The sequence below is a fragment of the Sardina pilchardus genome, chromosome 16 (genome assembly GCF_963854185.1).
Source record: "Sardina pilchardus chromosome 16, fSarPil1.1, whole genome shotgun sequence".
NCBI lineage: Eukaryota > Metazoa > Chordata > Actinopteri > Clupeiformes > Clupeidae > Sardina > Sardina pilchardus.
Window position 1 is genome coordinate 7,865,318 of NC_085009.1, and position 26,930 is coordinate 7,892,247.

General features: G+C 45.3%; 1 protein-coding gene across 9 annotated transcripts; it reads left to right on the forward strand.

Moving 5' to 3' along the window:
- The first annotated feature begins 243 nt into the window (after nucleotides 1-243).
- Nucleotides 244-26,930, forward strand: atxn2 (ataxin 2). 9 transcript variants are annotated; one of them, XM_062517133.1, is made up of 25 exons: nucleotides 244-746; nucleotides 2,958-2,991; nucleotides 4,611-4,670; nucleotides 5,048-5,119; nucleotides 5,592-5,742; nucleotides 6,451-6,465; nucleotides 8,315-8,439; nucleotides 8,931-9,022; nucleotides 9,305-9,493; nucleotides 10,361-10,524; nucleotides 12,529-12,789; nucleotides 14,146-14,328; nucleotides 14,724-14,903; nucleotides 15,287-15,394; nucleotides 15,522-15,586; nucleotides 15,873-16,249; nucleotides 17,166-17,232; nucleotides 17,539-17,685; nucleotides 19,549-19,566; nucleotides 20,129-20,201; nucleotides 21,349-21,542; nucleotides 24,093-24,219; nucleotides 24,589-24,959; nucleotides 25,302-25,476; nucleotides 26,181-26,930. In XM_062517133.1, the coding sequence occupies exons 1-25, from the start codon at nucleotides 631-633 to the stop codon at nucleotides 26,207-26,209; spliced, it is 3,393 nt and encodes a 1,130-aa protein (XP_062373117.1). In that variant the 5' UTR covers nucleotides 244-630; the 3' UTR covers nucleotides 26,210-26,930. The 9 variants fall into 9 exon arrangements, with proteins under 9 accessions (XP_062373117.1, XP_062373118.1, XP_062373120.1 ...); XM_062517134.1 differs by having other exon boundaries at nucleotides 20,129-20,195; XM_062517136.1 differs by lacking the exon at nucleotides 19,549-19,566.

The window sequence follows — 26,930 nt, forward strand, 5'->3', positions numbered from 1 at the left end:
GTGAAGTCATCCTACTTCCTGTAAATAGTGCGTTTTTTTCCACATCCATGCTCAACAAATACTCATGTGTGCAGTGTAAATAACATATGCAGACAATGGTTTAGTTTGTATAGATATAGCTGATATTAAATAATACCCGTCTTCGTGTTGTCAATGCACTAAAGTATGCGGTCCACAGTGTACACTGTAGTATTGTCTATATATCCATCCGCTATTTTTAGTCCCCTTTCAGACTATTTAGGTCCTTTCACTGTCAGCAAGGAATAGACCCCGTGTTAGCTGAAAATACAATTTCACGAGATTGCGTGAACATTTTATTTTAACATTTTTAGTTTGCTATTGAGTATACATGTTTTAAAGATAGCGCTTCCTGTTTTCTAGCGGAGAAAGGAATTAATTGAGTTTAAGAAAAAAATAAAGTGAAGCTAACATTAGCAAGCCAGGCTGTCGACCAGAACAGCTAGCGAGCTAGTTACGATTCATAGCAGCAGGGCTAACGACCAAAAGAGCTGGCTGGTGTTTATCATTTTGTTAGCATAGGTTTTTCGAACAATATTTCATCATTGTGTATTTTGGTGTCTTATGTAAACATTAGAATACGTTTTACACGTTGTCGTTTATGGGATCATCATGTCAATGAAGCAGGCCGGTGGAAATCGTAAACCCGGCGGTAGCAGTAGCGGTGCTGCTGCGGCCTCTGGAGCTGGAGGGGGTGGAGGAGCTGGTGGACGACAAAGTCTTGGCAGGTGGGTTCGGCGACAAATATGTGATTATTTTCCCACACCTTACATTTGTCCATGTTGACAGTGCTGGATTTTGAGTTTTTGTAGTTATACAAAGACATTGCAATAAGTCGCAGTACATTTACACGTACATTTGTTTTTAGAATTTGGAGAATATTCGGGTATTGGCTAGGTCACGTCTGAGCGGCTAACGTTAATGTCCATCAGATGCCAATATGCAGCAGGCCGACAAATGCCTTTGTTAAGCAAGAGTTTGTACTGTTGATCCATGCAAGCAATTAATGCAACGCTAACGTTAAACAACACGGCCTTGACCTTAACATTAGCTATATTCTGTTTATCCTATTTGCTTTGTGCACCTCAATATCGAAAAAAAACGTGTGCATCTAGCTTGCTACGTAAACGCTAACCATTGTTGGCTAACGTTAGCATTTGGCAAGCTGAACGTTGTCAATGCAAAGTTATGTGGACGAAAGTTACCTATTTGTATAACGAAAGAGTGACAAAGATGTAGGAATGTCCAGTGTCACATGCCATTTGAGAGCCTGACATGACAACTACCTGCTGAAGAATTGGGTTACCCTGTGATGGTCCTAGATCCTTGCTAATTAGCCGTCAATTGACAGGCCAGTTAGGTTTATGGCAAAAACATTGAGCTATCTTGCTAGCTAAGCATTTGGTTTAGGGTCAACGTTATAGTTGTGCAGTTAGTTTAAGTTGGCTTGATAAATAACCCGGTGCCAGTGGCAGAGATTGTATTGATACTATTATTGTTATCGTAATGTCAGATTCTTCCGTGTGGGGACCAAATATTTGCCTGCAAGCACCGTCAAATTTGTTGAGCTCCAAGGAGTGCGTAACGAGATGGCCATGTCCCTTTGCTTTGAAGGCAAGCTCAACTGGCAGGTTCATGTTAGTTAACTGCTAGCTATCGCTGGCTAGTCGGCCGAATTGAGTGGTATGGAAAGGAACTGCAACTGCACCCCCCTCCCCCTTATTACTGCATGTTTTTTTTTTGACATTGTATTCATCTAACTGATGTTGATAGTGCTTATATAGTCTAAGCCATTTATTCAGTTACCATCACAGATGTTTCATTTGGGTCTTGTAATTTTTTGGAGAAATCATGCGATGCTGCGAGCTAGCGAGTGTCGAGCGCGCGCATGTGCATGTGAGTTCTGCAGGGGAAAGTCAACCGAGGGCAACCTTGACGTTGCGAGGGTGCTTAAAATTGTGTCCTTGAATCATGACATTTGTGTAAGTAACGTGCTTGTAGTCTGTAGATTTTGATCTTTATCAGAGCGATGTTTAATGCATCACGCTGTACCTGTAGCAAATTGAATACCCAGGATTTTAACCATGGACCTGGGATGGCGTAGTGTAATGTTGCTAAGTTGGCTAACGCCAGTGCATTGCGCTGGCCAGCTACGTGGAATGAGTGTAAAAGACGAAATCAAGTTAATTATTGAGACCAGTAGCAGGACAGGTATGTTGCAGCAGCCTACCACCAAGCATCCAGACCCGGCATATGTCGTGGGCGGCGGGCTATTTCGCTTGAGCAAAAGTATGCTTACCCATGAGCATCACTACAGTGATTGGAAAAGCGGCGTTTGAGGATTGTTTTGGTGTTGAGCAGTGGGTGTGTCTCCATGTGCTCAATCAACTTTGACCACCTCAGCCTGTCTGTTCACGTTTTGCCATTGGCAGCAGCCAAACTGGCAGACCCCAGGAGTCTCAGCATTCCAGCTAACTGGTCCATAATGAATTGGTGCGCTGTAGATCAGCAGTTGACTGAAAAAAACAGAGTTGGTTCTGCACCTGTGACAGAGTTTGGTGGAGGGCTTGCTGGCTGTCAGAGGTGTTTTGTCTTTGAAAAAGGTATTTTGATTGTCATTTCTAATACGGGTGCTGTCAGACAGCAATAAAAGCAGGATTGTGTGGAGATACTACTGGACAGTGGAATGTCCATTAGTGGAATGTTAGGTTTCCGCTCAGTTTGTGTGCCCTTGGCATAAATGCCACGGCAGTGGCAAGTAGATTTAGAAGATAGAATTGTGCCTTGTATTCTTTGTTGGTTACCAGGTCTGTTGCAATATGCCACATACACTGTGAGGGGTTGTTTCTTGGCTTGGCTAAAATCAATTGTATGTTTCATCTCTAATTTTGATAATGGTTCCCTGATCTAACATCACTTTTTTTATTGTTCTGTTACAGAGGACGAAACAGTTCCAAGGGAGCACCCACTGCTGTGAGTTTTTATTTGCCCATATTGATGTAAACAGTTGGTGAATTGTGTGCAACCTTTTGTGTTTGTCCAAGCTGATTTTACTGTGCCAGTCTTTTTTTGAAGGCACCGTTCAGTAAGGGCCATTTCAGTTAATCAATAGGAAGATGGGCCTAATACAGATCATCAGATAATGATGCTCAGGGTGATATGACCTCATTAGTTTCATAGTAATTTCTTGTTGGTAAAGATGATTTAGCAACATTTGCATCATTGTGTCGTTAAGCAACCAAAGCATCTTGACAACTAAAACCAAGTTACGCATCATCTGATGTGGAAAATTTGCTCATCTCTGACGCCACCTTCACTTTCAAGCTGATGATACACGGAGCAACTTTTTGAGCAACGTTCCACATGATTGTGGTACTGGCATGTTTCCATTGATATTGGGCAACAATAAATAGTCGTCATCATCCAATGATAAATATATGGGACTGATTATGTGGTTGCCCAGTAACATTGTTAAAAAAACCTTGAGAAGATTGAATGTCGTTCTTCAGAAAGTTATCCTAATTCATTTAACCTGCAATCAGAGATGAGGAGTTAATGATCTTACAGGCCAAGATCTGAAGGTAATGTTTACTTGCATTCGACAGGAAAAGATGGTTTGATTTGCAACCTTGCAAATCATTTTAGATAAATGTTTGAAAAAGAAGAGTGCAAAAGTAGATAAATAAAAGTATCAACAACCATTCACCAGAATTGGGGACTGTATGTAAGAGAACGGCCTGGTTATCAGCAAGTCCCGAACCTATAGCCTTAAGTAGAATTGATTGTACATCCCTTTAATTCCCTGATGGGGCCTTATAGCCATTAAATGTAGGAATAACATCAACAAGAGCAGTCAAGTGACTGCAGACCCTTGCTCCTAGTATTGGTCATTTAAGATGGCGAAAGTAAATACGTCCATCTGAATAGTCATGGAGGACAACCAACAATATGTTGGCACTGTGGCACCAGGTTGTGTGAAAATTATTACCCAACATTCAATGGCCTGAGCCTGTGGTTGGAAAGCCTTGGTCAATCAAGGCCATCGGGATAACTGACTTGAACCTCTACTCATGGTTCATGCAGAATCATTTAACAAACATCCAGCTGACCTGACCTATGTGATCAATCACTTACAGATTACTTGCATTGACTTGAAATAAATATATGGAGTTCCCCTTTCTTAAAATGCCCTTGCAAGGTCACTGAACACTTTCAAAATCAAGTTTTAAAAAAAGAAAACGTCCTAACGTCACTTTTGAAGCTCAAGGAAATGGATGAGACATAGGGCTGACTACAAGGTGTTTGTTCCGTATACCATTTTTTTTTTATCACGGTAGTTTGCTTGTGCAGTTTAGACAGTGTGTGTGCTAGGTGTTTGTGGACTGCACTGCCCTTGTAATATTCCAAAACAGTAAGTGGAGTAAGGCGCCATTAAAGTACTATGAGATGTGAACACTACCTGTTGTGTCAGATACGCTGCACTTGTCAGAGAGGTTTTATGTTTTAAAGGAAAGACCTACGGCTGTAACATCACAGCTTTTATGATTACACAGACAACTCACACTACTTTTGCCCATTGTTTTCTTTTCCAGACTCCTTTCAATGGCGTTTATGCCAACACGAGAATGGTTCATATCCTGACGTCAGTTGTGGTAAGTTTGGGGCTCTGTTTCAGAGAAATAGCCTTGACGCTACAGCTACTGTGCCCGGTCTTATCACACGTTGCCCAATTTCTCTCTGGCGTCACCATTTAATCTCGCAACCCTTTAGTTGATGTGACAAAGCCCTTACAAAACTCTCAGATGTGATAAGGAGATGACCGGAGACATTCACTGGAAAGCACGTCAGAAACGCATGTCTCCTTAGTCTAGCCGGTGACTGAAAATGTATCTTTAACCAATCCACAAGGCTCAGCGGTCACTGAAACAGAAAAAAAGCTAGACGGATCAGTTGAGATTGGAATGCCAAATGCATTGCTGTCTTCGTCTATATTGAAGCCTGATCGAGAATCTTATCTCCTCGTGCACAGGGAACCAAGTGTGAGCTGAAGGTCAGAAACGGCATTATATACGACGGAATCTTCAAAACATATGGTCCAGAGGTGAGTCACGGAGTTGTGCGAGACACAAACATACGCACGCGGCGTGTGGTATGTCATAATAACCCAGCTGTAGACGTCCCTGGCATCTCCGGCATCACTGGCCATGGCCCAGCATTGCAACCATATTGCACAACATTACAGCCGTCAGTGGCGCTGGCTATAACAAGAATTACATCAGGCATTTTTTTTTCCTTCCGTCTTGCATTGGCAGACACCCATTGGCCTGTCTTTCACTTTGTAAGGCATTGGCACCATGTGTCAGGATGTTGGTGTTCATTTTGTTTGTGTACTGTTCCGCTCAATCGATTAATGCTGGATCTTATTCATGCAAGCTTAATGTGCCGTCCGCTGATCATACACTTAGAGGGCCGAGAAAGAGAGGGTGGTTAGTCTGTTAATGGGCGTCTGGCCGTTGGTAGTGGACAGAGACCCGTTTTTGAGTGCTTTTCATGACTCGGCTCTCTGGCCGCAGTGCGACCTGGTCCTGGACGCCGCCCACCGCCGGAGCCCCGAGCCCAGCGTGGGCCCCCGCCGGGAGGACATCGTCGAGAGCATCATCTTCAAGTCCTCCGACGTGGTGGTGGTCCACTTCAAGGACGTCGACCTCAACTTTGCCAAGAAAGGTGAGCCGGCCTCCACATGAACTTCCAGACCATTCTCATTCTCTCTGTTCTCCCCACCCTGTATACACCCGGTCATGTCCATTTTAGGTAAAGTGCCTCTGGAGCCATGTCCTCGTTTTGCCATTATCTGTGAATTATAATTGAGTTATGTCATTACGTCACTTTGGATTAAAAAATGTCAGCCAAATATATATATATATATATAAGTAAATCAAAATGAAATAAATAACCCTCTAGATGTTGGAGAAGACAGGAATGTGGCATCACATAACATGAGCTGAAGCCAATCAGCTGGAAATCTTTCCAGACACGCTTAGCAAAGGGAGCACAGGGAGCAAGGCTCCTCAATGCTCCACACACGTATTCCTGGGATTAGATGGGTGGAGCCCTAAATGCAGTTCTTTATGAACTTTGCTTGGCCTTCCAAGTAACCAGGAACAGACCTAAAAATCAGTGAGGGAGATTAGTCTAGTGTTCCAGTTGGCAATCCAGTCCAACTTCCTTTGGTGAGGTCTTCAATGTTCCACATATAAGTGGCATGGATAGCTCAAAGCTCTTCATTTTGTTTAGTACCACTTTAACATTATTTATTCTAAAACATGATTGAACACCCCACGTTTGACCAAATCCAGCTTTAGCCCAGGATGATGAGGTGACTGTCTTCCTCCAACTGACTCTTGTCTTTCACTGTCTTTTTCCAATCTGTAGTACCTTCAGAAACAGGTAATGCGGCCGTTTTCTCCTCTTCTGCAACTTCTGGCATTTGTTACATTCATTTGTTTAATTTACTGCAATATGTATAGCCTATATACATGTGGAAGGCCTACCTATGTTTACCAAACCCCTTTCCCAGAAGACTTTGCCTTTACATCTCACTTTGTTTGGAGTGTAAGAGCATACTCTTTGACCCAATATGATTATGGAATGGGAGGTTCCAACAACAGAGCAGTGACTGTGCTGTTTTTTTTTTAATTATTACTAAACAAACACTTAAAAGTATTCTGTGCTGTTAAGTATTCCCCAATTTCTCTTCTCACTGATGTAAACACACTGACACACGCACGCACACACACGCAGCCAGAGATACATTCTGACAAGTCTCGCTAAATTCCGGCACAAAACAAAAGTTCTTGAGACTACAGTCCCTAAAAGCTTAACATATCCCTGACCTTTGAAGCCCTACAGGGTTTCTTTTGTCTGTGAGCACATGGCCATTTGCTGCTCTGTGTCCTACGGCACATTTGTATTTCTCTTTTTCATTTTCCTACGCCTCCTCGTTTTTTTCTGTCCAGTAGACACTAATTGTTCTCCGTTGCGTGGGCACATGTGCTGTTTGAATTAGAATGTGATGATCTAATGTGATTTTTTTGCATGGTGTTCTGCCTCCCCTCCTCCTGACACCTAGACGCTCTCCCGTTCCGCCTAATCCCTGCTGTGTTAGCCGTAGAACCGTGTCCACTGTGAACCTTGTTCTCCCTGACGTGCGCGCAGCCTGAACTCAGATGCAGTAGCGCTGGCATGCCATCAGTGGCACCAGCAGTTGCTCTCGCGGGTAGCCAGTGTTGTAGCTCTGCGCTGGACACTGGCGCTGCCCCATTGATGTTAGAAGAAGTCCAGTCCCATGAACTCATCAGTAACTTTGCTGACCACATCTGAGATTTATCGATCTCTGGCACAATTATCTGTGTACATGGGCACATTATTCAGGACTGTTTGTTAGTATGAATATTATGATGCAGAATATTGGAATTTCCCGAAAAGGAAATGGTTAACTTCCCTCAGCCATTTTAGGGGTTTCTCAAATAGAGAATTAATAGATAGTGCTAATGCTATCCTTTGGTTTAAATACCATATCAAATTATATCTTTTATTTTTTTTAATTTATCCACTATACAAAGAAGCGCATTTTTTAAAATAAATGAGGCAGTATAACTGAATGAATAATCACAAGCACGGACGGGCCTTTGTGCTAGAGATGAATAATAGTGTCCAGAAGCCCCCAGGCCTCTGTTCCAGGCTGCAGTGCTGGTTCCTGTGAACATGCTCCTCCTGGTCACCTGATCTGCTTACCCATAATTCAGCTGGATCACATGAACGCTTTTCTACAGCTTTTGGCTTCATTTCAGCACTCCTTACTGTGGGTTCTTCCTCTACCTTTGGCATTCTTTTCTCATGTGTTTTGTGATCTTGGGGGGGGAAATTGAGAGGTGAAGGCAGTTGGCGTAGCTTAATATAAGCTTTTAGCCATCTGAAAATCATGGAAAGGGGTACAATAAGGGGGTGGACAGAAGCCTATTTTTGTGTGTTCGTTTTGGTTTTATTAGTAATGATTTCTTAGTATTTCTTTACGGCACACAAAATAAGTGTTTGGTGTTTCAATGTGTTGCCTAAAATTGTGTCCGTCTGTGTTTTGTCTATCACATTCGCATGTGTTTGTGTGTCTTCCCCCACACCCTCTGTGTCATGCCTCCTGTGTCCCGACCGTTTCCTGGCGGAATAACCATTACGTCTATGCATGTGTGTGTGTGCGTGTGTGTGTGTGTGCGTGCGTGCGTGTGTGTGTGTGTTGTAGATAACTTCACAGACTCTGCCGTGAGTGCACGGGTGAATGGCGAGCACAAAGAGAAAGATCTGGAGCCGTGGGATGGAGGGGAGCAGCACGCCTCAGACAGCCTGGAGTCTCTAGACACGGACCTGGTGAGACGGCGCACGGTCTGTCACGCGCAAGCTAGGGCTGCCACTAACAGTCGTTCACGGTGGCGATTAGCCTGTCGACTATTATCTCGAGTAATTGTTACTCGTTTGGTCTGAAAAACCCGGAGGTTGTGGAAATTTGAACAGTATTTTCCAAAGCCCAATATAATGTCCTGAAATTTGAAAAATAATAGCATTTTTTACACTTTTCTTTTTTCATAGAAAATTGACTAAAACTGAAGTTGATTATGAAAATTGTTGATTGATTATGACCAAATTGATCAAGACCACAGTTGACAGTTAATGGATTGATTACAGTCTCTGATTGTTTACCACAGCTGCATGTCATGTTTTTTGTTGGGTCTAAGGTGTTGACCGTTGGCTAAATGCTTACATTTCCCGTAATACAAGCTGGCTGATGTAATTCCAAATCCTCTGTAGATTCTTCCTTAGTGTTGGGTCATCAAGGTCTTGTTTGTGCTCCACTTCTCTAGTCTAATGGCTGGGATCCTGATGACATGTTCAAGTATAACGAGGAAAACTACGGTGTCAAGTCCACTTACGACAGCAGCCTCTCTTCATACACGTAAGGAGATCTCTCTCTCTCTCTCTCTCTCTCTCTCTCTCTCTCTCTCTCTCTCTCTGTTTCTCTCTTTCTCTTTTTCTCTCTCATTAATCACCTACATGTGATTATGCAACATGGAGGCAATTAAATCAGTCACTATATAGCTGTGTACCCTTCCGGGAATCATCAGGAACACCAGTTAGCCAGCTGACGACAACAAACTCCATTTAGAGCATATTCAGCTGGTTAATTGGGTCGATTTTAAATGTGTCTTCCTGTGGCGTTTCCTCTTTGCCGTGGCAGAGTTCCTCTGGACCGGGACAACTCGGAGGAGTTCCGGAAGCGCCAGGAGCGGGCCACGGCGCTGGCGGACGAGATCGAGTCGAGCGCCGCCTACAAGGCCCGCCTAGCGCTGGAGAACGACGAGCGCTCCGAGGAGGAGAAGTTCACCGCCGTGGCGCGCGGAGAGAGAGAGGGGCACACACTCAACAGGTCAGATGCATGGTTTCACCTAACACACACACACACACACACACACACACACACACACACACACACACACACACACAGAGAGAGAGAGATATGCATCGAGATGTTTTAGCGTGGTACTCGAATGATGAGCGAACATGTTTGATATGTTTCCTCCGTCTGCAGCCACTTTAGCTCCACTCATTTGCATTGACAAGTGAGAATTATTCATGTTATCCTGAAACTGCTGCACTTTCGAGTGCTGCGATATGAGCCTAAAGCTTTTGCACAGCACCGCACGGAGCTAGTGTGTGTGCTGTCATAGCACCCAGCGGTGTCGTGGGAGTGCTCTGCGGCGACATTAAGGGATGGAAGTGGAAAATGCGAGCCGAGCCCCCAGAGGTCATCCTTAATGTGCACTAATCAAAGGCAGTAAGGAAAACATGCAATTAACTGTGGTGGAGAAAACGCGCGTTGCTTCCAGTCCGTTTTCCCCCTTCTCTCAATGCATTCTCAGTACCCGTTTAATTCATGAATAAAAAGATCAGTATACAAACAAAATATATATTTTGAAATGCCTATTGCTTTTACCTCCTTAGTTTCAATTCCCCAGCCTTGCTATTATAGTTTTTTTACCTGATGTCGTGTGCTGACTTTCCCTTGCTCTACTCTCCATCTCTCCCACTCTTCTCTCATCCCTCCTTCTCCTTTTCTCTATCTCTCCTTCTCTTCTTCTCTCCATCTCCCCACCTCCCCACCCTTCTCTATCTCTCCTTCTCCTCTTCTCTCCATCTCTCCCACTCTTCTCTCCATCTCCCCCACTCTTCTCTCTATCTCTCTTTCTCCTCTTCTCTCCATCTCTCCCCACTCTTCTCTCCATCTCTCCACCAGAGAGAACAAGTACATTCCCCCCGGGCAGAGGAACCTGTCGTGGGGCTCCGGGCGCCAGAACTCCCCCCGGCTGGCCCAGTGCAGCCCCGGCCCCCACACCCCGCGCTCCGCCCCCCACGACTACAACTCGCCCCCCAACATGGACCAGCGCGTCGTCAACGGAGGTGAGTCGCTCGCGAGCAGCTCTCGGTCGAACGCTGCCTTTGTGTCTGCTTGAGTTTGGCCACAGAGAAGGGCTAGCACGTCTCAGGCACCAGGACTAGGAATGAACGCACTTGAAGGCAGATTGTTTTGTCGCAGAGTTTTAATTATTAGTGTGCATTGCTCAGTCTGTTGAGATTGAAATGAATCTAGTGTATGATAATGATCAAACCAGCAGTTAGTAAGTTATGAAAATGAAATGATGATTCATAGCTTGCCTTCTAATTATATTATATTATATAGAGTACTGATGTGAGGAAGCATTTCACTATTGGGCTCTGAATGTGGTGGCGTGGCACCTGTGATTTTAGCAGGTTGACAGTGACGAGAAAACAAGTCTGATCTGCTGTCGTCTGCAGCGACAAGCAGCTTGCGCAGGAATGTGTAAAGTCTAGTTCAAAGGAGGGTTTTCTTTTTTTTAATTTTGGAACAGAACACCAGGTGGCTGTCGACGTCTCCAGACTGTCCAATGCTCATAAACTATTAATTTGTTTTTTTTGTTCGTTTTTTTTCCCCTTCTTCCTTCCTTCTCTGGGATGATAGCAGAAGTCTGAGTTGTAATCAAGTGTTACATTATGTTTTCTTTCATCAGTCAATGTCTCCCTGTTTTTTTCCCTTTCACCATCCTCCTGTCGTCTGTCAGCTCTGCCTCGTCTTCTCTCCCCCTCCTCCGCTAGATTCTAATCCAATGCTAAACTCTGAATGTGCCAACCGCAAACCGTGAAAGATGATGTTGGTAACATTAAATGGACGACTTCAGTATTGAAGCAAATTGAAGAAACAAAAGAATCGAGGCATTCCTGTATAAAAATAAAACTCCTTTATTAAATACTAGGGTGTGCAAAAGTAAGTGAGTTCAGCAGAGTAAGCCCAGAGCTCTGAGGTAGCCTAGTTGGCGCAAACGCCAATGTTTTGCGGTCCTTCGCTATGTGTTACAGACCGCAGTTCAGTATTGTGCTTGAAGTTAGCTGTGGCAGACTAGGCCTACTGGTTTTCATAGTTTTAACCACAAAGCCTGTCTAGGCGTAGGCCTGCTAAATAGTTTACCACCTTGACATTTCCACATGTCATCCAAAAATGATCTCGGGAGGGCCCTCTATATCACCATGCGAACGTATTGTGGTGATTGATCAATAGCCACATATTTGAAGGTGCAGTCTACATTTTAATCCTAGCTCTCCATTTAGTGTGTGCGCTTGTAAAACTAGTGATGTAGCCTGCACAATCCTGGCACAGTATAACAACTGATAGAGCCTACTATTTTACTTTAGGAGGAGAGATGTAGGCTAAGGACTTAGTGTTACTTTGGGAGGAGAGGGAGAGGTGTCATTTTATTCCATTTTCAACTGAAATAACAGCAACCTTTAAGCTGCATCCTCTTCAATCAGCATTGATATCAGAAACTTAAGCTATCACATGATTCCCTATTTTGTACATTGGCCCAGGATATTGTTGGGGTGCAGGCTATGTCATCAAGTAGGCCTATAGTAAATAATGTAGTCAAAATCACAACTCTATGTTGGCCATTCTTTTGAGTGGACGGAATGAAAACAATAAATCTCACTCAAAGTTGACATTGAGTAGTATTAAACTATATTTAATTTGTTGCATGTCTACTGCAATCATATTGAAAAGTGAAAATATACTGTGAATTGTTTTTTGAATCGGAGAATCATGAGAATCATTTTGAATATGAAAATCCATTTTGAATAAAATCGATGTTGAATCAGATCTTGAGCCTAAAAATCTATATGGAATCGAATCAACATTTTTCTGAATCGTGCACCCCTATTAAATACTGGCTACATGCCTATGGGATCTTCATCAGGGCCTTTTTTAGTCCCTTTTGATTGCCACCTCCCATCAGGTCTTGTCCTCCCATCCTCGTCTTTCTTTCTCTCTCGCTCTCTGTCTCTCTGACTCGTCTCCATGGTTTCCCCCTCTTACTCTCATTCTTTCCCTACCAGGTGGCCACCCCTGGCCGTCCCGCTGCCAGTCTCCCTCCTCCCGCCCGCCCTCTCGCTACCAGTCGGGCGCCGGCGCCTCCATGGCAGCCGCTGCTGCCACCTCCTCCACCTCCTCCTCCTCCTCCTCTTCATCCTCCCTGCCCCCCAGGGCGGCCACCCCCACCAGGCCTCCCTCCAGACCCCTCTCCAGGCCCTCGCGGCCCCCGTCTCACCCCTCGCCCGCCCCCATCTCCACTCTGCCCAAGCGCATGGCCTCCGAAGGTACCCGCTCCCCGACCCCTGGCACGGGGGAGGGCTGGCCTGGCGCACGTTGGTCCTGGGGTGTGTGTGTGTGTGTGTGGGAGGTGTCTTGGTTTGGCCTCAGCTCTGTGTGTGTGTGTGTGTGTGTGTGTGTGTGTGTGTGTGCACGGAGACGCCTCCGGCTTCTGCTTCCAAAAGCAGCCGCTGTCCAACAGCAGAGGAGTTTGACACTTTCTGACACATACCCCCCACCCCAACCCCCCTCACCGCACCGCTTAGGTTCTGATCTCGCCATCACTGCAGCACTGTTGTCAAAGCAATTCTACTCGTATATATCCTTATACACATTTACATTTTTGCCTTTTATTTACATATACAGTTACCTGCAACATGTCCAACAGGCATTATCAGGGTTTTTATCCATACAGCAAAGATAAAGATACTTTTTTATGATGTTGCCAGTTCCTCTTTCTGCCCGTTGGGTTACAGGAAGAAACCAATAAAGGCAATATACTGTATTCTCCCCGAGGAATGATCAAAAAGAATGTTCTTATTCAGTGATCTGCCCCTCAGATTTGAATCTATTCCCGGCGTTCCGTCATCTGGCGTCATGTCACGTAGGCACAGGCCTTAAAGCTGAGGTGTCGCCGGCCTCAGCGCGCTAGGCTAGCCTCAAACGACCCTGCTGTTGTGACTAGCCGCCTGGGCTCGCCCCTCGTGGGCCAGATAACATTTCACCGTCTCACACGGACCCTTGCATTCGTCCTGTCCTATTGATTTTTTGGGGGCTGTCTGTGTCTTTTCCCTAGCGTGCACTTTGGTGTGTGTCTCTCCTGCGCTTTTAGCATACAAATCACACAGAGGGTAGCCACTATCTGGATCACTGCTATTTGTGATTTATGGGTGGGCGTGTTAGCCGCAGTTCAGAATATGTCCTCCCATTGATTTGGAAATAGTTTTTTAATCGGGCTAAAATTTGGAGATGCCGGAGGCTGTAGATAGATGATTAATTCCCTGCGGAGATACCGCATAGTAAGTAAGACTAATTGGCTCTCCGCATTTATCATTTCAAAGTGTAATCGCATTATTTCGACATACCACTGGAATAGCAGTGCTCGTGCACATCCGTCACTGTTCAAACGGGCACACCCTCAAGCCACTACACTGTGTGGTGTGAGCAACCAAGTAACGTGTGGTCACAACTACTAACACTTATTTATTTATTTATTTATTTATTTATTTGCCTGGGACGTCTCAGGCCAGACGTCTCTCTCACTGTGGCACACGACTGGGGGACTGCACCGCTGGCACAACGGGTGACCGTGTGGGGACTAAGGGACAAACGTAACCTGCGCAATGTCTTGTCATCCTCCGCAGGTCCTCCCAGGATGTCGCCCAAGTCCCAGCGGACTCCCCGGACGCACCGCGTTCAAACTTGCCGCGGCGGAGGTCCTCCAGGAGGGGACTTCCTTTCCCACAATGCACCGGGGGAGGCGTCAGCGCCCCCGGCCGCCCGTAGTAGCCCCTCTGGTGGCACCTGGTCTTCCGTGGTCAGTGGAGGTAAGCAGTGGCCGCACATATGAGATCGTGTCTCTGGCTGTGTTCTGACTAGCGTTACTAATGTAAGGAATAACTGCTGCCGAGGAGATTGATAGACGAGGCAGAGTCAAGGTATTCCACATCACAAACTGGACTGGAGTTCATTCATTCCATATACCAGGCCACAAACAATGCTGTTATCTCGCTTATTCCTAGTTGCTACTCATTCACGTAGTCAATACGCATGAATTTATAGCGCACAAAGGAAACTTGCAGTTCAGTTAAAAAAAGTTCAGTATACATTAAAAAAAGTATGTATAATAATTTGTTATTGCTCGCTGCATAGTGTTGTCATAGTCATATAACCATGTCACAATAGCCATATGACACGGTTCGGCAATGTTTTTCCCCAACAGCGCACAGACCCCGATCTCCACGGCAGAACAGCCTGGGCGGGGCGTCTCCCGGCTCCACCGCCGTGTCCTCTCCGCAGACGGGCACCGCCCCCATCGACTCCGTGGCCACCCCCATGGCGGCTGGATCGCCCATCGCCGCTAGCCCCGCCTCCAACCTGGCCGCCACGCCTTCAGCAGAGGGTAACGCCCACTTGCCTCAACCTTCACTGTAGCGTCTAAAATCTATCTCCGTTTAAAATCTATCTCCGTTTAAAATCTATATCCGTTTTGATACCTGGATGGATGAGTGTTTGTTGTGACGCTGATGCTACTCGGGGTGCCTCTCAACATCTCTCCTTGATCCTCGAGGGGCGTTCCCACTGATCTATAACAAACACTGGATAGACTATCCCATTGATCATTCTTTATGTAGATCAGTGAGGATCGAGGCCCGAGGAGCGAGGGAGGACGTATAAAAGCGCAAATGAGAGGCACCCTATGTCTGCTTGTTTGTAATTGGTATGCTCTCCTTAGGTGCAGTCTTGAGCTGTTTTGTTCAGTATTGGTCACTCTTGTGTCCGTAGCCAAAGAGCCGCGGGTGCAGGAGGCCAGGCAGAACTCTCCCACCGCCAACAAGGAGAATGTGAAACCTGTGGAGTCCTCTCCCAGCATGACCAGAACGGTCAGCAAAGGTGTGTCCATCTAGACGCCGTCCCTGTTATCTTCTCGTATCGCTGATGGCTGGTTGTGTTTTATCAGTGGACCCAGAGACCACACTGAGTTTCATTAACGTGGTGTTTTGTTTTGTTGTCCTCCTAGGGTCCATGGGTCCTGACCACAGAAAGCAAATAGACAATCTAAAGAAATTTAGCGTAGATTTCAGGGTAAGTGGATGAGTTTGTTTATTAAAGTGTTTTACAGTACAGTGATTTCTGACCCAGAAGTCAACATTATATGCATATTGAAATTAAAAACATTCCAAACAGAGTTTTAATGTGCTCATGGGGATTAAATGCAATAGTTTTTATGTTCAGTCTTGCTGAAAGCTGTTGACCCTTTCAGTCCTTCAAAGCATCAAAAGTTCCCCTTCCGTCCTTTTTTTTCCCTGTCTCTTCAAGTCTTTTCTCCGTCCGCACTCTGTGTCCTCATCTCCTCGTCCTCTGTCCACAGTTGCAGTCGAGTTCCAACACAGATCCAGTCTTCGAGTCCAAGGCCGGCCCTGGGGACAAGCCCAAGGAGCTTCCGCTGGACAAGGGCCCAGCCGACGCCTCCTCCGCCGGCTCCAAAGCAGACGAGACCTCCACGACCCCCGTCGCCGCCGCCGCCGCCGCCACGACCCCCAACATGAGTGCCGCGGGGGGCAAGACGGGCGGCGCTCCCTCCCCGTCTCCCTCCGCCGCCGCCGCCGCCGCCGCAGGGCCGGAGCAGAAGAGGAGCCCCGACGTGACGTCACAGGGGGTGCAGACGTCCACCCCGGGGTCCGGCGGAGGCGCAGGCAAACCGGACACCAAGGATGACAAGGAGGAGAAGAAAGACCCGGTGGCTGAGTGAGTGAGACGGGGGCAATAGAGTCATGAGGCAGGGAGGGCAATAGAGACATGAGACAGGTCAATAGAGACATGAGGCAGAGCAATAGAGACATGAGACAGGGCAGCCATAGAAACATGAGGCAGGGGGGCAATAGAGACACATGGCAGGGGGGCAATAGAAACACGAGGCAGGGGGGCAATAGAGACACAAGGCAGGGGGGCAATAGAGACACAAGGCAGGGGGGCAATAGAGACATGAGGCAGGGGGGCAATAGAGACATGAGGCAGGGAGGCAATAGAGACATGAGACAGGGGGCAATAGAGACATGAGGCAGGGGGGAAATAGAGACATGAGACAGGGGGGAATAGAGACATGAGACAGGGGGGAATAGAGACATGAGACAGGGGGGCAATAGAGACATGCTGCAAGGGGGCGATAGAGACACGATGAAGGGGGTAATAGAGACATGAGACAGAGGCAGAAGAGACATGAGGCAGGAGGGAATAGAGACATGCTGCATGGGGGCAATAGAGACCTGAGGCGGCAGGTGGAAGAAGGGTGAAGAGCTGAAGAGCTGAAGAGCTGACACAGCAACAGTATCAGCAGGAGGTGGCATGAGGGGGACGGAGGAAAGACGACTGCAGTGATGGCTGTGTGATTTATGTCTGATTTGTACTGATAGCCTATCTGGAGACTAGCGCCTGTTGTATGTTATTATACTGGTATGTACCTTTGACACCTGATGGCAAAAGCACACCTTTTGTCACATACTTTTTGAAAGCTCTAAGAACTTTAAAAGCGCTCTCTGTTGCCTATGTTATTCTTAACCAGTACTTCTTCCCGAGTGAGCCAGTGTCTTTGACTCATTGGCTTTACTCTCAGGCTCTGTTATTAATCTGCTCAATAATCTGTTTTGTTCGTGTTTTGCCACAGAAATGTGAGAAAGTCCACCCTCAACCCCAACGCCAAGGAGTTCAATCCGCGAGCATTCTGCACACCAGTAAGCCTCCCCGTTCTCCTTCTCCCGATTAGCCCAATTAGTGTCACGCGTGTGTCACCACACATTCTCACATGAGCTTAATTAGTCGGTGCGTTCGTCAGAGAATGATTGACATGCCTCGTGAAGCAGAACTGTATATTAGTGTATTACTGTGTAGATGTTTTGGCACAAGTAGAAAGTCAAGTTTAGCTTTTCCTCTGTGATGTTCTTGCTTTGCTTTTACACTATAATGCTTTTCTTTGCCTTTCCTCTGTAATGTCCTTGCTTTGCTTTTCCACTGTAACATTCCCGCTTGTCTCTCCGCAGCCCAAGCCGGCCACCCCGACCCTGACTCGGCCCCAGGGCCAGCCCAGCCCTTCCATCGTGGTGCAGCAGCCGCCGGCCGCCATGTACGGCCAGCCCGTGTGCTTCCCCCAGATGTACCCGCTCACGCCGGTCAGCCCTGGAGTCCAGGTGAGCGCCGGCCTCACTCACTCACTTCCTCTCTCTCTTTCTCTTTGTCTCTCTGCCTGCCTGTCTCTCTCTCTCTCTCTCTCTCTCTCTCTCTCTCTCTCGCTCTTGCTCTCCCACTCCCTCCCCTTCCGAGCATAAACTCAAAAAAACGCGTCCACGCAAATGCACACATAATCTCCCTTTCTGTCTTTTTTTTAAGTCCATATCTTCATTGCATGCACATTCCCTTCTCCTGACTTGCGTTTTTGTATTTCGTTTTTTTTTTAAAGTTATTTTTGTGTCCATCCCTCTACACGCAAGGAGCCATCAGCTTTAGTCCGACTCATGTCATGGTCTAGTGTGCACCTTGTGATCATCTGTTCTCCTCCGTCATCTGTGCATGCGCTGACCCCCGAGACTGACCTCATCTCGTGCAGCTCTAACTCCACCTGGCCTCTAATGAATGCATGTGGTTGACCTGTTGTCCTACGACCCTAATGTGCATGCTCACCTCTGCATGGAAGAAACCAGTCCTTCAGATGAAGATGTGAGAAGGCTTCAGACAAAATGCACTTGAAAGACAGAAAATACGTAAAATATCTCATGATGAACTGCCAGGGCAAAGGAGCTATGTAGCATCTTGCAAGGATTTTTACTGACTAAGTGGAAAGATTAACAAGCTCAGGACAGGTCCTTCTCCTCAAATCACGGGGTTCTCCAGTTAATTGGCACAGTGGTCCATGTTTCCATCTGTGTCTCCAAAGGCCCCAATTCACCAATTGTTTGTGGGTGAAAAATTTATTTGAACAAAAATGAAATCGTAGCTTGTATCTTAAAAGATTACAACAATTTTACAAAATGACAGGCCTGTCATTTTACTTGTAAGACCTACTCTTTACTATACACCAGGTAGATCATTCTGAGCGTTGCTTGCAGGGATGGTAGGATCAAGTTTGTGTGTTTTTTAATGTTTACAGGGCATCTTTTAGTAAATAAAAGATCCAAAGAAAGAATTCTTTGAATTCAACTCTACTGACCCTATCTTTAGGGAAAAGCTATTTGTTAGTGTGCAATAAATTGCAATATCCATAGCTTTTCTTTCATCCCCATTTATCATCATTATTAATCAACATACACCTTTTTTGAGTCTGGCTATGTGCAACATAACTGTCTAACAGCTATGCATTTATGTGCTCCAATAACAAGCTCATTAAGCAAGTGACCAAGCTCTTGATTACAAGGCCTTGATTGAAATAATTGTGATCATGAAATGTAAGATGTCTCAATTCAGCCTGTAAGTCTTGATCAGTTGATATATTATAACTTTTGAGTCAGTGAGCCGGTTATCAATAGTAATATTGCATAGTGAGCTGCAGTGTCTGTCGGCTGCCTCAAAATGACCTCAAAATTGACCGTTCCATATGTTCACCAACCCCTCTCTATTCTGTGTTGGCCAATAGATGGCTCAGAAAAGGGGCCGTATGTCCAGTGCCTTTTATTTGTGTTCGGGGAAAACCAAAGCACATCTCTGAAATCGGACATGAGCTTTGCTTCTCCCTAAGAAGAGGAATGCGATGCTTGGTTGGCATGTGTTGCTACCAAAAGCCAGAAGTGTCCAAACCAGTTTAGTTCCATAACCACGCCATCCATGTTCCCATCATGAGTCATATCTCTGAGTCAGTATATTGGTTGATGGTATGCCATTTTTCTTTGATTTTACAGGGTCATTTTTCTTGCATTGTTGCTGTAAGAAATAGTTGGTGATCCAACCTCAGTCACTAATGTACTTTTTTTTTACGTTTTTTTTTTTTTTTTTTTTTTTGTAAGTGAGACGATCTAAAGACTGGTTCTTTTTTTTTCTCCCCCCCTCTCTCTCTCCAATAGAAAAGCATTATCTGGAAGGTTTGTGCCATTCTAAGCTTTTTTCCCTTTTTCTTGGAAAGATGTTCAGTATGATCTGTGAATGTTTAGCCAGCCCCAACAGATGTTGGTTTCCCTATTTCTTATTGCAAAGACCTAATCTGATGGTCTTTTCCTTTGCTTTACTGAATTTCAGTTTTACTAGTGGATTTCTGTTGCAAGGATCATTAGCTTTGCTGGAGCTTGAAGTTGTTTTCTAATATGTGACATAATGCCAATGTGAATAGGGTCCAATATATCTACAGGAGGCTTTCTGTTTGTCCAACAGACAAATCCACCCAAATAACAAATGACACTTAAAACACCATTTATATTTTGTGAATTTTGCATCCTTCAAGTGACTGTTCATATTTGAGTGGTGATAGTGATGATTTTGTATAAGAAAAGCTTATTTGAAGAACATTATAGCATGCTTTGTAAGATGTTATATAATGACTGACTGATTGATCTATATTGGCAGTGTAAACTTTGTTTCCAGAAGCGAAGCTGAGCCGTATATGTGTATTATTTGGTAGTTAATGGTTACATCTTCCCCCCTCTCCAGCCTCCAGCGATGTACCACGTGCAGGTGCCTCATATGACGGTGAGCCAGTCCAAGCCCTACAGACCAGGTAAAGGTGAGAATGCTTACTAATACCTCACATAACACATTGCCATTCTCTCTCTCTCTCTCTCTCTCTCTCTCTCTCTCTCTCTCTCTCTCTCTCCTCTTCCTCTTCCTCTCTCTCTCTCTTCTCTCTCTTTCTCTTTCTATCGCTCGCTCTCATTTCACTAATCGCTTGCTGCAGTGCCAGTGAGTGTGTGTGCTTATTTGAAAGCAACATCCTGCTGCTGGAAAATGCTTCATGGCACGCGATTGGCTGTCTGCTTAAGGCGGCATGAGAACCATGGGAAATCTATATATCATCACTTCATTAACTGCCACTTACCATAATGCGGCAGGCTTATTAAGTTCATTTAGTGATTATTTAAGAATCAGCTAAAAGAGCACTTGAAAGGGCCAGCGGAGGTGTTGCAATATTAACTCATTTGTAGACCATCATCACTTAACTTACTGCAAACACACCTCCATTTCGTTGTCAGTAAGAAGTCATGATCAGTGCACTTCAAGGTCTGTGTTACTTCTTCAGCATTAAGTGGTTCTGAGTCAATTCAAGTCAAGAAATTTGGTTTAGAGACAGGGTGCTGCTGCACAGACCGACATACAGAACATAGAGACAACACTGTGTAAAGACAGTGAAAACATGCAAAGAAAGAAAATGCGTAACTGGCAACCAGATAAGGACCGGAGTGCAAGAGGATCTGAGCTGTGCAATCTGCCCTACCTGATGCTCAAAAGTACAGTGCTAATACACAAGTGCAGTGCACAATAAAGTGCTGGTGCATATTAAGGTGCTAGTAGTACATATTAAAAGTGCTGGTACTGATTAGGTTAAAAGTATGGTTCTAGTACACATTTAAGTGCAGTGCACAATGAAGAGTCTGTGGCACAGCAAGCCATGCGGCATCTAACACTAGAATAGGCCGTCAGCGCTGTTTGGACCATGCCACATCTGCTATCACTCACTAGACTTGTGTTTACCTCTACTCACAATCAGCTCCGAAAACCACAGATAAAGACGACGATAACGATAACTGTAGATAAAAAACAGTCAAAATCCAACTTTAATGGTTCACACGTTGTTGTGGTCACTCAAACCCTGTCCTGTCTCCTCCTCTGCCCCCTCCTCTGCCCCCTCCTCTGCCCCTCCTCTGCCCCTCCAGTGCCCAACATGCCCCAGCAGAGGCCTGAGCAGCACCACCCGCAGGGGGCGTCGGCCATGATGCACCCCGCCACGGCCGCCGGGCCCCCCATCGTAGCACCCAGCCCAGCGTACTCCACCCAGTACTTCACCTGTAGCCCCCAGCAGTTCACCAGCCAGCCACTGGTGCAGCAGATGCCACACTACCAGTCACAGGTAGGTCACCGGAGCCACACCTGGTGTGTGTGTGTGTGTGTGTACTAGGGCTGGGATAAACGATTATTTTTTAAACGATTAATCTAGCGATTATTTTTTCGATGCATCGATTAATCTAACGATTCATTTTTTCAGTTCGATTCGATTTCGATTCGATTCGATTATCGATTATCTCCCCACTAATTGACTAATTGCAATATATACATGTTGATTTACATATCTGAATGAAATAAAACATTGCAATGTATGTTTATTGCTCTTAAAATTCCAAAATGAAAGACTATGCAAGTGCAAAGTAATGCATTCTAAGTCAGAGGTAGCATTCAATAAAACCTTGAAGCCTTGAAAACACTGGGAGTGCTGTCAAATTGAAGGGGACAAGATCCCAACTGTCATCAATAAAATGACAAGTTAAGTAGGCTTATTTTAAGTCTTTGGGACTTTGGAGCCATAGGGCCCATACACATACTGTATACCCCCATCAAATCATCATTATGATGATTATTATTATAATTATTATTATTATGCTGTATTAAGTGTACTTTCACTTCAAAGCAGTCAATGTTTTAAATGCTAATATTGTTCACAAAAAGTTTGTGAAAAAATCAGACCTGCTTTAGTAATGTAAGATTACAATAGCTTTTGCATGGTTGCATGATAAATACAGTAGCCTACTTCTGAAAACAACAGCAATAATATGGGTGCTATTGTTTTGGGATGTTTCCCTCATGCAAGCATCAAACTCTGGTAGGCAAATGGAGACGAAATTGATATGCTTTTTAATGAAATTCCATTTGAATCTCTGAATGTAAGGATTCAGGAAACACGTATACCAACTTTAGTCTATGTATTACGGCCGAGCAGATAGGCGTAAATCACTGATCTGGAGATTTTTAGATGAAAGACTAAGGCTACAATCTTTTGACCATACTCAAATTTGACTGAACTATACTCTGCTCTGTATCAAGAATCCACGTTGTTCTATTAAATGTCGTTAAATAATTAAACAGCAGGTTGAACAGAACTTGCCACCAACGTTATCGATTAGTTTCAGTTTCTGTCGCGCAAACACGCACATGCATGCATTCAATGAACGCTCATACCAACACTTCATTGTGTTGCTGTATGTTTATAAAACATCGAATTAGCAAGTATTTCTTCCTGATTGCTGAAACTTTTAGATAGGCGTAAATCACTGATCTGGAGATTTTTAGATGAAAGACTAAGGCTACAATCTTTTGACCATACGCAAATTTGACTGAACTATACTCTGCTCTGTATCAAGAATCCACGTTGTTCTATTAAATGTCGTTAAATAATTAAACAGCAGGTTGAACAGAACTTGCCACCAACGTTATCGATTAGTTTCAGTTTCTGTCGCGCAAACACGCACATGCATGCATTCAATGAACGCTCATACCAACACTTCATTGTGTTGCTGTATGTTTATTCACATCGAATTAGCAAGTATTTCTTCCTGATTGCTGAAACTTTTGTTTTCTTTTTCTGTCGGGCCGCGTTTGCTTCATCAATTGCGCAGCAAATTATCAGGTGAAGCACTGAGCCTAATTTCACTGCACGCCTCACAGACCAGCAGTCTCTCTACATTGCGGACCGGTGCAGCTCCGTCCGCGGCCCATAGTTAGAGAAACGCAGTAGAGGAACGAGTGCGTGCTGCAGTGCCTTGCACTTTTGAAATTCTGAGGAGTCACTCACGTTGCCGCCAACCTTGTTTTGATTTTGACGACGTGTCGATTCGCATATTTTGAACCGACGTATTTTTTGCGTCGAACTAATCGGTTAAGTCGATGCGTTGTCCCAGCCCTAGTGTGTACACAAACGTTTACTGTAATTCCCCATGTTTTCGCCGCATTGTGTATAAGCCGCAGGACAGTATTTTATGCAAGTTAGAAGAAACAAAACCATGTTAATGCCATATTAACTGCTCCCATGTATTAAGCTCATAGCTTAAGACATTTAGCAAAATCAATGTATAAGCTGCGGCTAATAGTCAGGAAATTACGGTATGTATTCACATACAGTATGCACATGTATATGGAAGCCACGTTTCTTCCTCTTGTGGGTTGGTGGATTTTGAGATACTAAGTAAAAATGTTGAGATGTTGAGTCGGAACTTTGAGATGCCCACTGTGATCGATGGTGATGGTTTGCGGACTTTGGCAGTTAACTGGAAGACGACTTCCCCGTCTGATAATGCTGTGGGTTCTGTTGAGAAGTGTTTCAGATGAGATCAGTCATGCCAGTGCTAATTTGGAAACAGTGTGGAGGCATTTCTCTGTTGCTTCCCAAGGGCGCATCACCAGCAGTCTTCTGTTAGAGTTGATGTGGGAGGTCGTAGCGTCTTGGCACCGATGTTCTATTTGTATGGAAGCGTTGCCCCGCCAGATGCAGTGGGAAGTGGGTGTTGCATGCGCAAGAATGTTAGCAAAGCAGCTACGGCACTTAGTTGAAATGTCAGGCAATGTGATTTTCATTTGCCACTCTCTGAAATGCGTGCGTGCGTGTGTGTGTGTGTGTGTGCGCATACAGGCTCAGCATGTCTTCAGTCCGGTGATGCAGGGCAGCGCCAGGATGATCACACCCAACGCACACGGCCAGCCCACTCTGGTGTCCTCCTCCGCCACACAGTATGGCGAGCAGACGCACACTATGTATGGTAAGGCCTTCACTTCCCACACACACACACACACACACACACACACACACACACACACACACACACACACACACACACACACTCGTGCACATGCAAATGCAAACCAGATGGGAGTCTACATCATTTAGAAACATTATGCAGTATGGCAATACATTACATTAGATACAGTAGATTGCTTTATTCATCCTGTGGGAAATTAAGGCTTAAAAGAAAGTTATGAGCCATATGAAACGAGAACAACACTAAGTAATAACAACAACACCTTGCATTGATGGCCCATCCACTAGATGGCAGCACACACAGCTTTGTTAATTGAGATCGATGAAGGCTACTTCACCCTTAACGTTTATCAACGGTCTGCTCCTCCAGTGTCGGCCGCCCCGATTCACCAGCAGTACCAGCACCCGAGCGCCACGTTGCACCCCCACCCGCAGCACCCCCAGCCCTCCGCCACGCCCACGGGACAGGGGCAGCAGGGCGGGCAGCACGGGGGCAACCACCCGGCGCCCAGCCCCGTGCAGCACCAGCCGCACCAGGCCCAGCAGGCGGCGCTGCACCTGGGCAACTCGCCCCAGCAGCAGATGTACTCGGCCCTGGCGCCCACCCCGCCCTCCATGACCCCGGGGCCCAACCCGCAGTCGCCCCAGGCCAGCTTCCCCTCGGCCCAGCAGGCCGTCTACCTCCACCCGCAGCAGGTGCAGCACGGCTACAACCCCTCGCACATGGCTCACGTGCAGCAGGTACGGCCAGCACACACACACACACCCCACTGGGACTCTTTCTGACCAGCACCATTCATCACCATCATGACTGAGCTTTTTACGTGCGTGCGTGTGTGCGTGTGTGTGTGTGAGGATTGAGGGTCTACAGACTTCTGATTGCTCTTGTTGTGACTGAGTTAATATAACAGCTTCAGAAATAAGCTGATTTAGTACCAGAAGTTCTTGATGGTCCTGACGGTCCATGTTGTGATGTTCTGATCATGTCAAAAAAATGTTCTTAGGGAAGTGTTTGGGTCTGATGGCTTTGCAGTAACGGTCTTCTCTTCTCTCCCCTCTCTCTCTCTCTCTCGTCCCATTAAGGCTCACATGCAGTCTGGTATGGTGCCCTCGCACCACGCGACGCCCTCGCACCCCCACATGATGCTGATGGCCACGCAGCCCCCCGGCGGGCCTCAGCCCCAGCTCCCCCAGAGCGCCCTCAACCCCATCCCCGTGTCCTCCACAACACACTTCTCTTACATGGCACACGCCCCAGGTACAGTACGCTCACAGATTTAACTGAAATTGACAATGGCCGCGTTTCCCAGATTTCCCAACTTCTTAGGAGCGTTCTTAGAACGTTCTTAGAGCGCTCCTAAGAAGTTCTTACCACTTAAGAGCTTCTTAACGAATCTGGGAAACCCGGCCATTGTCACTAACAACACCGTATGCTGACATTATGGGGAATGTTTCAAAACTATACTTTCTTAAGCCAGAGTCTAAGCTTAATCCATAAGTCCTACCGTGTATTGGGTCTACTTGTGCACCCAAAACGATGATTCAAGGATACAAGGATGTTTATTTGTCCCATGCATATGATTACTAATGTAATAAAGAATGCAGTGAAATTGTCAGTTCCTTCGCCAACTATTCCACTACTTCGCTGATGTACCTGACTCTGAGGAGTTGTGCTAATTAGAATCTGTTGGTTTAGTGACTTTTACAACTCTGCCCATACTACATCTTAAATTTAATGGAACATTCTCTGAAACGTAAGTGTAGGAATAGGCTCGGTCCATGAATGGGAAACTAGCCATATGTGTATATGTGACTATAACTTATCAGTGTGGACACGGTGTTCATAAGATCTTCAGTGTTGGCTCTTCACCTCAATTTTCAACTACTATTTTAATTTAAATGTTACCCTCATGTTTATTTTTTTGTATCTAATTTTGTCTATCTTTTTTTCTTTCTCTATAGTGCAACCCCACCATCAGCAGCAGCTATAGTGAAGGATGCCTGGCGTGTTGCACCCCTCTATCCCAGAAACCAACCCACTCACCCCATACCCCCAGACCCCTCCCCTGATCCTTCAAAAAGCCCTTACTTGCCCTGAACCAAGGGGCAGTCACTAAACCCACATCATGTTGCCCTATCCCCCCTCTCTTCCCAGTAATCAAAGAATACTAACAGGTAAAAGACGTGTTGAACAGAGTTTTTAACAAAAAAGTTTTAACGAGAATGGACCCTTCCTAGACGATTAAAAAAAAAAATGGTGCAATGCATCTTGCGGTTGGCAGGGGGCGCTAACTGCAAAACCTGAATCAGCATGCCAAGAGCGAAGACCGAGAGTAAAACTGGAACTTGCGTTTCCGTCTGCACCTTGAAACTTACAACTCTTCCAATGTATACACAGTATTAACATTACTGTTAACTGCTGCTGCTATCGCTGCGTTCAAGACTTGGGGTTAAATTACCAACAATAAGATATCTGACTAAATAAATATGAAACATGTTGTAATTTAACAAAAGAGAAGCTTCCTGTAACACAGATTTGGCAGAAACAGAGGGATTATTTAAGAATTATGATGGCAAGCCCCGATTCACTTGACCGTTGCATAACTGTTAAGTTTAAAAAAAAAATGAAAACTTTTACTTTGTAGATAATATAAATGAATAAAAAATTAAGAAAAAAAATACAAAAACATTAAAAAAGATTTAAAAACTGAA

Bases quoted from the DNA above. Each gene is read 5' to 3' on its own strand.
- atxn2 (XM_062517133.1), top strand. From the start codon at position 631: ATGTCAATGAAGCAGGCCGGTGGAAATCGTAAACCCGGCGGTAGCAGT. The intron at 747-2,957 runs GTGGGTTCGGCG...GTTCTGTTACAG, and splicing joins GGACGACAAAGTCTTGGCAG to AGGACGAAACAGTTCCAAGG. The intron at 12,790-14,145 runs GTACCCGCTCCC...CATCCTCCGCAG, and splicing joins CAAGCGCATGGCCTCCGAAG to GTCCTCCCAGGATGTCGCCC.